Source organism: Gadus morhua, chromosome 20 (genome assembly GCF_902167405.1).
Source record: "Gadus morhua chromosome 20, gadMor3.0, whole genome shotgun sequence".
In the NCBI taxonomy this organism is placed as follows: domain Eukaryota; kingdom Metazoa; phylum Chordata; class Actinopteri; order Gadiformes; family Gadidae; genus Gadus; species Gadus morhua.
In genome coordinates, this window is record NC_044067.1 from 5,302,480 (window position 1) to 5,313,248 (window position 10,769).

Here is a 10,769-nt window from a genome sequence, read left to right on the forward strand (position 1 = left end):
TCCATGTGTTGTAAATTGTGCACTGCCCTCGACTTGTACAGTACAAGTTAAGTCAATCAAATTTGCCAAGAGAATTATCACTCTTGACACATTTGTAGGGTTATTAAAGTCCTATGATGCCCTTCATAAACAAGGTCTCACAGAGCCCACGAAGTAGCCAGGTCATATGTGTTAGGGAAAGGAATGTTGGCCCATCCCTTAGTAGGAATACAATTCAGACCAGCAATTGATTCCAGCCAAAAAGAAGACTGTGATTAGTCAACTTTTCACCTATTTTTTCTGCCATGTAGTTCATTTCCAGATCAAAAACGATTTGTTCTTGAGTAATCTTAATATACCATAGCCATATGATGCGGTTGAGGTATTGTCGGTACAATGAACGGGTTGTGGAACAGTTACTCGCTTCCGAAAGCGCAAATAACAAACCTAATTATTCAAAACCATTGACAAAATTGCTGCAAAGCATGTGTCCTGTGATCATTTAATAACTTCAGACCAACACGTAACATTTTGGAAGTCGATTTTATAAAAATGCTATTATAAAATCGAGAGTACTCACATAAAATGTGAGTTTAACGCTTACATCCGTTACCAATATAATTTCTCTATATCACTTTAGCCTAATTCGCCGGAATGTGCCTGCCTGCCACAAATGTTAATAGCAATGTAGCATGCTGGCTCCTTGGTATAAGACATTTTACGAAGTACATGTATGGCGAATCAACAAACTCCATACTGGCCACCGCACATTGATTCCAAAACAAGAACTAGTTTTGCATTTCTAACAGGCGCTTTCCCACAAAAATGTTCAGCAGAATCTGTACATTCTGTAAAAAAGTAATTTACAATCAGGATACAATAATTTACCATTAATTTACCAATAAGGTGGCTAACCCTTACCTTATTAAATTATGTGTAAATTAGTAATCGATTAGTTAACTGTAAATCATTTTTCAGTACATTTTTAGTTAATGCTTATAACTGCATTTACTGATGTAATTAATTATTAAATATGACATATTACAATACAGTTTGATCGGCAGCTGTGACCAGAAGTTACTGAGTCTAACCCCTTTGTTCAGTTCACTCCAGGCCATATGGGAATTATACTTACAATGATATGTAAATATTAAAGTAGGGAAAAAGTTGTTACCAACATTCTTTGTACACTCAGGTAGACGGTTATGATGATGGTTTGATCAACCAGATCTGTATTGTCCTTTAAAAGTACATCTTGTTTATCTAATACTGTCTCTCACAAAGGAGACAATAAATCTAGAGATCTACAACACCTTCTTCTTCTTTGCCACTCGCACGCAACACTTGCGGCCGCAGAAACAGCAACATTTGAGCCCGAGGAAGGCGATAGTCATGACAATAGCAGCCAGTAAGCAGAGAGTGTCCAGGCTATGATACTGAATCCAGTTGAGGTTGTGGGCTGCGGGCCGAAGGTGATCGGCGCCCTGGTGTCTTACGACGAACTCGGTCCAGAACACGGCCAGGTCCAGGGGCTTTACGGCATGGTCCTGATGCACTGACATGAGATTCACCATCTTCTCTTTGTAGCTAGAGGAGGGGGGGTTGGGGGAGAGGGGACAGTTGAAAGGCAGTTGAATCCTTCAAATAGTGAAACCAAAATAAATATTGTTTTGCTAAAAGGGAAATAGTTCCAAAACTAAAAGGGGCTGAGTCACGTCTTGTTCTTGTTTCGTTACGGAGATATTCGTAACGGAGCGCATGAAGCTTTCCGAAGGGTATTCTTTTGCAAGGTTTGGGAAGCCTTTTTGAACTAACTACATGTTGTAATTTTTGATTCACAGACTCTATCCCTTCTATGCACTTCATAGATTGCGTGCCATGTTCAGCTTATTCATTCATTCATTTTTTGTTTTATAATAAATATTATGATACATATTTGCAGAAATGTATCAAGAAAAGTGATGTTAACTATTTATGATTGCAAGCAAGGAAATGGGCTGAGTTGGGCAGCAGGATTATGTTTGTTCTGTTTTAGTTTCTTATATTTTCAAATGTCAAATACTAATACAAAATACCGTTGCACTACAATCTGATTTGTGAGGAAAGGTTTGACCCATCCTTCCCTTATAAACTCTTTTTTTGGAGATCATCTATTTATGATACCACCACCCCCCCCCCCCCCCCCCCCCCCCCCCCTTATCTTTTCTATGTTTCTTACCTCTTACTATCAGAAAACAGGAAGGATTTAATAGTCTCCCGTACCTTGTATCATTGACGACTTTGTTAATGGCCTCCAGCACTTTTTCGGTGGTAACGTCAAACACGTCGATCACGACTGCCACTCCACGGGCCACCATGTAATCAACGTTGTCCGGCTGGTCCCCAAACAATGGCATCATCACCATGGGAACGCCGTGGCAGATGCCCTCATAGATGCCATGTGAGCCTCCATGAGTGAGGAAGAGTTTAGCCTTGGGATGAGCTGCGTGGAACAGGAGAGGGGGAAGAGGGCAGTCAGGTAACAACGCTATGAAGCCCACTTCAAATACCAAAGAGGGGCAGCTTCAATTGGTTTATTTAAACAAAACAGCAGTTGCAAGATTATAAAATACCTGTATTAAAAATGTTTCGTCTCCCTGAAAAGAGCCGAGGCTATTGTGCTTATGGATGTATTTTGGGTATTTCTTCTTTTTTTTTTTTTTTTACTTATTGCTAATGTCAACATACCAACATTTATAACAGCTCAGACTTATCTATTTCGCCTACTATCCTGCACTTTAAAGCAAATCTATACACCTATATCAGTAAGTATTGCAAATATAATAATACGATTTCTAAATATTCAAATGAAATATGTATGTACCTAGGAGATCATTTTGAGGTAGCCACTTCATTATTTTTACATTCTCTGGCACGTCTTCTGGTAAAATACCAGTATGCCTCCAAACCACCTAAAACATAAAGCAACACCAGTTCATCATTAAACCCACCAATCCTTCACCGATTCTCAGATACAACACATGTTGATTGAGAAAAACAAAGGTAGATTTGTTGACCCCACGCTATCAAACATACAAACACAAAAAGCTGGTGCTGATACAAACAAAGTGCTTTAATTTGGGAGTGTACATTTTAGTATCATGGTTAGTTTTTTTTAGGAAAAAGGATCTCTGAGGTAATCTGTGGGCCTTCACTGAAACAGAAAACCAAGGGGGGGGGGGGGGAGTTCATAGCACAGCTGTTCTCAGCTCCTTATCTTACCCGTTGAGGAATTTTCTTGAAGGCATCTAAGAATGCTATTGTCATATCTGCAGGCATTTTGTCCACCATGGAGCCTAGCGTGAAAACAATGAAACCGTCATCACCGGATCCATCTACAAACTCCTCCAAGTGCTGTTAGAAAAAAATAAGAGTATGGTTAAGGAAGGACACGCATATTCTCAATTAATAAACATAATTTTAGTCGCGCAATATGATGTTGCCATGTTGGGGTTGTTCCTCTAACATCGTAACTAATGTTGTTCCAGAACCATCATTCCAACTAACTGCCCAATTATGTTATTGTGATGTCATAACTTTGCGACCTGGGTAAAAGACCAGGGGCCTCATGTACTAAGACTTGCGTGGATTTCATACTGAAACTTGGCGTACGCCAAAACCCAGAAACTGTCTTACGCACAAATAAATTCAGATGTATCAAAGTGTGCGAACGCATGGATCCAAGCACGTTTCTTTTGTACATCTCAATCAACGTGGAATTGAGCGCATATGCCGAGGTGCCAAACTCCTCCCTGTCCACGCCCTCATTTAAATATGCAATTTCATTTAAATAGGCCTCTGGACCTGAGATTCACCTCTTAATCCGATCACCTGGCACCATGAACAGAGTTAAAAAACGCAACTTCACGGAGTCCGAGCTCGAGATTTTGCTCCACGAGGTAGAAATGCGCAAGCATATGCTATTGGAACCCTGTCAACAGGGATAAATGCAAAACAAAAGAGAAATGAGTGGGAGCGTGTTTGCGAGGCCGTCAATGCAGTGGGGTCTCAGCAGCGCACACACTCTGAAATTAAAAAAAGTGGTCAGACCTCAAGGTGGAGGTGAAGCAGAGGGTTTCTGCCCACCGCCGAAGCGTGACCGCAACAGGAGGGGGGACGGGAGTGGGGGAACTCTCCCCCTTCGATTTGAGAGTGGCCGCTTTGATCGGTGACACCAGTGGCGTAGCCAGAAACTAGTGGTGTTCCTGTTTTTTTTTTTCAAATTTATTAACTCCAAAATAATACATTAACCATGTATTTTAACAGAGAACAAATGCAACCGCTGCAAAACATAAAGGGACGCAGTGCCCAGAGATGAAGAACACATAGAACGTGTGCGCATACTCATGGAGCCATACTATTACGCATGGTTAACAAACCCATTTAATCAGTATCTGAACAACACCGCTGCTGGGTTAAGAATGTAACGTATTTGCTGCTATATTTGCGCTGCAACTGAATTCACAGGGCAAGGCGGCGTGGCTCGGCTTTGAATGCATTAATTGTCTCATATTAATGCATTAATGCATATGAGGCCGGTCTGGACTCATATTAATCTCATATGATGATTCCGTCCCACACAGCTGGCATGGCTCGGCTCAGGGTGGACTGGCACACTCCTGACCGATCGGCCAGCTCCCGCTGGAAGGCCCCTGTTGCCAGGAACCCCAGCGTGGTCAGCACCTGTGTGGGCACGGACAACCCCTGGCTCCTGGCTGTGTGGCGCTCTAGGGCCGGCCGCAGCTCTGCGCACAGCTCCAGTAATACTGGCCTGGGGAAACGAAATCGGCTCATGAGCCAATCATCATCATTTGCGAGTAAGTCCTCGCGTTCCCTAAATATACGTTCCCTTCGGATTTGACCATTTGCGATGTCCTCTAACAACGCTAACGCAGCCATTTTTAAAACAATTTTCTTCATCCATTCCGCATGCTTTTATAGCCACCCATATAATTGCAAGGTGTGTTAATCGTTCATTAGTGTGTCTCTGATGTGCAAATCACTCTGATGAGTCATGGTTTTCACCTTTTTTCCCAGTTTCCCAGCGTCACCTCTAAGTGTCGCCAAAGGAACAATAGCTGTAGAAACGTGCGTACGACAGCTCTGGAGCTGACGTGGGGACCGCACATTTTTACGATCATTTCACGTTTTGTACATCTGAACGTGAGCGTGGAAAAGGACGTACGCCACGTTTTTGTGCGTACGCAACCTTAGTACATGAGGCCCCAGGGGTCTCATTTATAACCGTTGCGTACGCACAAAACGGGGCTGAAATTGGCGTACGTGACTTTTCACGCCAAGGTTGTGATCTATAAAAAACCAACTTGACGGGAAAATGTGCGCAGCCCTAAGCAAACTCTGACCCATGCGTACGCATGGTTTGGAGGAAAAGGAGAATTGGCGACACAGACGGTGTGGTGGTGAACTGAAGTCAGACCGAAGAATTGCAGAGTGAGAAGAACGATTATGTTTTATCATCGCCCTTCATCAATTTAATTTCAACCCGTATCATGCGTTAAATCCTAATCAGAATAATTTAAGTCCACTGCGTTATTTCTCAGTTATAACTCCAGAAATATCTCCTTAGAATATAAATAAAAATAAATTCTCTATATTTAATCCCGTCACTCCATAGCCTACTGTCCACTGACGGCGCGACTGCATGGAATGAAGCATCTGTCCAACATGTGTCAATAACATAATATTTTTATGTGACACTGTGAACACATGATCAAATGTCAATTAAATCCCAAGTGTGAAAAACCAAGCCACACTCATCACAATCGTTGTCCGTTACTCTTGATGCTTTTCATGACAAATCAGGCATTAAAAACAGGCATCAAGAACATTTTACAGGGGTAATTACAAACTGATTATCCAAGGCGTTCTCGTCAGTCTTATTACCGTAATCCTATAAATACAGAGGTGAGCGCCGTGGTAATGCTGCACCATATGGCACTTCTGGCGGACCATGCAGGATTCGGAGGGAGAGGGTATTTAGGGACCATAACGATTTATTGGTAGGCTACATAAAAATATGTAACTCTATGTCCGACCACTTCTTTTTTAATTCTGGGACTGTGCGCTCCGTGCTACTGACAGAGTTCACTGCTGCAGCAACATGTTGCCACTCACTCTGCTTTTTGTTGTTGGCGATTCCAATCCCGTGACCGCCGAACAAAACTACCTTTCGGGCCTCCATCTCACCCACAAGTGTCTCCACTTCAACCTCCGTGAAATATCGCTTTTTTGATTTTCTCAGTACTTCTGCCATTGTTTCCAACAAGACATAATACCGGCATCTGAGTCTGTTTTATATGCAGATCGCATTCATGAGGTCATTTGCATTGACCATTTATGGTTAAAAAGGGGCGTGTAGAGGGCGGAACGTGAAGCTGATTCAGCTGCGCACAATTATAGTCAGTATGTGATTTATAAAGCAAAGATAGCGTACAGGTGTGCGTACGCAGTGTTTTATAAATCCGAATATTTTTTGGCGCACGCAAAACTTGGCTTCTGGGCGTACGCACATTTTTAGTAACGATCCCACGCACAGTTTTATAAATGAGACCCCAGAAAACAACTCAGGTGCTCTCTTGTCCAACGCAAAACAGATGTAAGCTATAAAAATAATTCACTTTTAGGAATAGAAATAGATTTACTTTCTAATGGTCAAATGTGTTCCCCTATACATTACACACATACACACATACAATCAAAGACTTATACTTTGATAAATAATTGAAGGTTTCTACAAGTTTTAGTTACAACATTCATGTCTTGTTAACAAAAGCGTTATCAATTTTGTCTCTTCACAAGGCTTATCTTCAAGCAGTTATAGTACAAAGATGGAAATAACAAGGGACTAGTAAACATTAATTGTTATATTAGGACACATCAGCTATTATACCCAAAGTGCAGAGGTTAAGGCCTACAACCATTGTTTTCAGTGCAGGCAGAATGCTTATCCAAACAAACAATGTCCAAAGTCCCTAGCTAGAGGGGCGGGCCTCCTTGCCTCAGATTTCACTCTGGAACGTTCCGCCATGATGATGTCCAGTTAAATCAGTGTTATCGCGCAAACTCCATCAGCAAATAAAAGCTCTCGTGTTTTTTTCCTGCTCCACACTAAATACTTGTACATGTTGTGTAGTAGGTTATTATGCAACCATAGGCTTACTTGCACAGCCTGTTCTAATAAAAAGGTTGATGAAAGTTAAACTTTAAACTACTGTATGGATTTTCAGTTTAGGTTATTAGGTACCGTTAACTCAACCTCCGAACGGTTGAGTACATAGAGGCCTAATTGGTCAAAGTCCAATATATATTAATACCCATGGTGAAAAGTAGGCCTACGTGCTGCATTGCATAACGCTACACAAAGTGGAACTCAATGATAATATGCAGACCGATGTTTAAATCCGCATTCATGTGCAAACTGGAGCAAAGTGTGCAGTTTTACACTGTTCATGCACATTCCATATATATCAATATAGAAACACCGCAACCGTGTATTCTTCAGTTAAGTGGTGATTTAATAAAGTAGCCTATTCGTGATGTTGCTAGGTACGCGTCCTGCGTCCCTGACGCATTAAAATCTGAAAGGACGCACTAAACTCACTATCCATGCGTCCCGGGGACGCATCTCATTTTCCCCATGAAAAACGATACATTGTGAACATTAAACAACTCGTGTTTAATCACAGTAACTGGCCAAAGAAACCTTCTTGTGAGCAGATCGGACAAGCGTTGTTTCAACCCTCTGCGCATCTACTCGGCGCAGACGTGATCCCCTGTACAAAGTATCGCGAAATGCTAATTTAGCCGCTACCAAAACAACTAGCTCGTTGATTTCATTTCAACAATTAAAAATACGAACTTCATAGTAAATAAACCCACGTTTCCACTGCTCGATGCTGTGCTCATTCGTGTCGAATGAGCAAATCAAACAGGATTTTTTTGCAATCCTTCTGATTGAATATATGTACATTTATGACAAAATCGTGAGGACTAGGCTTGTGACACACACACACACACACACACACACACACACACACACACACACACACACACACACACACACACACACACACACACACACACACACACACACACACACACACACACACACACACACACACACACACACACACACACACACACACACACACACACACACACACACACACACACGTGGCGCTCGCGCGGTAATAGCTTATTGGCGCCACCTAGTGATCATTATGTGCAAATGCACTGCCTCTCATTAAAATGACTTGGGGGTCATTTGACCTCTCTTGCGGCGCTAGGAGTAAGTAAAAATGGCCCGGCGTTTCTAGTGTTAAACATGAACGGTTGAGTACTCCAGCTCTAACCATATCACACCACCATCAAGGAGTTTAACACTATTAATTTAATTTAAGAAATAGAATAATAACTAGAACTGCAAGCAGTTATGCAGGGGTCCAAGAAGTGTGCATTTCGCCGGCACAACGCGACAAGGAATGTGCGTTTCGCCGGCACAACGCGAAGCAAGTATTCAAAACGCTACCGTGAACAACATGTGGATCTAAAGGTTTTGACTGTGGGAGCTTCGGTGTGGGAGTTATAGCCTGAAACGCGTTTTCAGAACATTCCATTGGCCAAATAGGAGATAGACAATGTCGTCGTTTTTTGGCGCCGCCCTGTGGCGAAATTTTCCAAAGACAATTTTCCTTTTTCAAATAACTCCCGCCCACATTAATATTTCTTGGCCATATTTTCTATATAGACTCGGGATTGCCCCTTGATGGTTTCCCTCGGGTTTGAAGAACATTCCTTGGGCCAATTAAAAGATATACAACTTCCTCGTTTATTGCGCCCCCTAATGGCGAAAAATTCCGGACTCGTTCCGATGTCTAATTTTGGATTTCTTTGGATTTTTGATTTTCCACGTCTAATTTAGCTCATAAACCAATACTCAAAACACTAACGTTTCGTTGTCGAAGGTCGGATCAAAAAACTGTCTCACGATTCCTTTGCGTGTGCGTCTGAAGATGTCGTGTGCAAAGTTTGGTGTCGATTGGTCAAGAAATGTGGGCGGAGTTGGGAAAAAACAGTTTTGCGGTTTTCGCGATTTTGCGAAAAAAAAATTTAGACGCAAATGGGCGTGGCCTATGTCAAAAGATGCAGCAGACTCCAGTGAATATGTGCGTACAAGTTTTTCAATGTGGGAGATTCGGTGTGGGAGTTATAGCCCCAAACGCGTTTTCCCTTGGTATAGCGCCACCTAGTGTTCGGCGTGTCTGGATTTTGTCGTCTGCGTAGTCCGAAGAGATCTGGATCTAGTCATGCAATTCGCGTGTCGGCACCATTTACGGTTTGGGCTGTGGTCCCACTTTTAGGGAGGTAAGAATAATAATAATAATAATAATAGGAATAATAATCCTTACAAAAACAATAGGGATCCAACCTGTTGGCTTGGACCCCTAATAAAAAAGAAACACATTTTTTAAACTGGGGAGTCGGGACCCATTGAATTTCTCAGGGACCCACCCAACTCGCCACCTGTGGGTCCCGGGGACTCACTACATTGAAAACCTATCAACATCACTGATTTATAGTAGAAATACCAAATTTCTACTATAACCAAATATACTTCTATTTATTGCTTAATATATTTCACTCACCGCTGACAGAGGAGATGGCTTCGCGCAGTTGATGCCTCCAATAAGAACCATGTTGGGCATCATGGGTTTTGGAAAGAGGAAAGCAAAGTCATATCGGAGCAGCCAGATGGCACCGTGGCGGACGAGGTCCTTATAGCTGATGTCCTTTTCCAAATACCTGCTGGCCAGCTCATCAAAGCTGGCATACATGATGCGGCAGCTCACAGACTCAATCCCATACATGACCATGTTTTTAACCCTCTGAGGAAAGGTCATGGTGTCCGAGTGACCGGAGTAGAAGCGCGGGACGTAGGAAGGAGGCGAGGGACACTGCGTGCCAATCTCGTCCAAACCACACGGGAGTCCACGCAGAAAATACACGACTGGGACGGAAAGAGTCTCGGCTAGGATAGAGCCGCAAGGCAGGAACGGGTCCGTGAGCACGACGTCGAATCCCTCCAGGCGCAGACGGCCCATCACTTCCTGGTTGTACAGCAGATTCTCGCACCCCTTCACGTGGATGGAGGTGTAGTCGATCAATCTCTGCACATTGACATACGCGTCGGTGATCTTGGGCAGCTTGATGAAGACGTTCTCTTGGAGTTGTTTTAAAACATTTACCAATTCCTCCTTCGTGTAGGAAACCGGGTAGATCTCATTCCTGCAGCCGACCAATCCCTTGCCCAACGCGGTGGTCTCGGGCTCCAGGAGAACCACGTCGTGGCCCCGGACGATAAGCTCCTTCACCAGGAGTTTCATGCTGAGCCATTGGCTCCCATCCACGGGCACCACCAGTACTTTCGCCCCAAGGGTTGCTCCCAGTGTGGAGAAACACAGCCATGCTAGAAACCCCAGCTTTGCACTCCTTACCCCGACGGCCATGCCTCCTCTCTGTAAGGGGACACTCTAACTGCCTCCAACATCTGCTGGTGGGTGTTGTTTATATACAATAAAAAAGAATGCAGAGAGGAAAATTGGGAGGAGCCAGAAAGGAAGCGACCAGGTTGTTGAAGGTTTTGACCGTGTTTCTACTTGTTTGGCCAAATCTGGAGGCTCATCAACAAATAAAAGTTGCTCGCAGTGCCATTTATATGGCCTCTCTCGTTA

General features: G+C 43.1%; 1 protein-coding gene across 1 annotated transcript; it reads right to left on the reverse strand.

The window, feature by feature from the left end:
• Positions 1 to 463: 463 nt before the first annotated feature.
• Positions 464 to 10,765, reverse strand: LOC115532930 (UDP-glucuronosyltransferase-like). Its single transcript, XM_030343020.1, has 5 exons — positions 9,684 to 10,765; positions 3,241 to 3,372; positions 2,843 to 2,930; positions 2,242 to 2,461; positions 464 to 1,566 (listed from the first exon to the last, which is right to left on the reverse strand). Exons 1-5 carry the CDS (start codon positions 10,542 to 10,544, stop codon positions 1,284 to 1,286), a joined length of 1,584 nt encoding a protein of 527 aa, XP_030198880.1. The 5' UTR covers positions 10,545 to 10,765; the 3' UTR covers positions 464 to 1,283.
• Between the last annotated feature and the right edge of the window lie 4 nt (positions 10,766 to 10,769).

Bases quoted from the DNA above. Each gene is read 5' to 3' on its own strand.
- LOC115532930 (XM_030343020.1), bottom strand. From the start codon at position 10,544: ATGGCCGTCGGGGTAAGGAGTGCAAAGCTGGGGTTTCTAGCATGGCTG. The intron at 3,373-9,683 runs GTGAGTGAAATA...TTTTTCTAACAG, and splicing joins AGCCATCTCCTCTGTCAGCG to CACTTGGAGGAGTTTGTAGA. The intron at 2,931-3,240 runs GTAAGATAAGGA...TTTATGTTTTAG, and splicing joins TCAAGAAAATTCCTCAACGG to GTGGTTTGGAGGCATACTGG.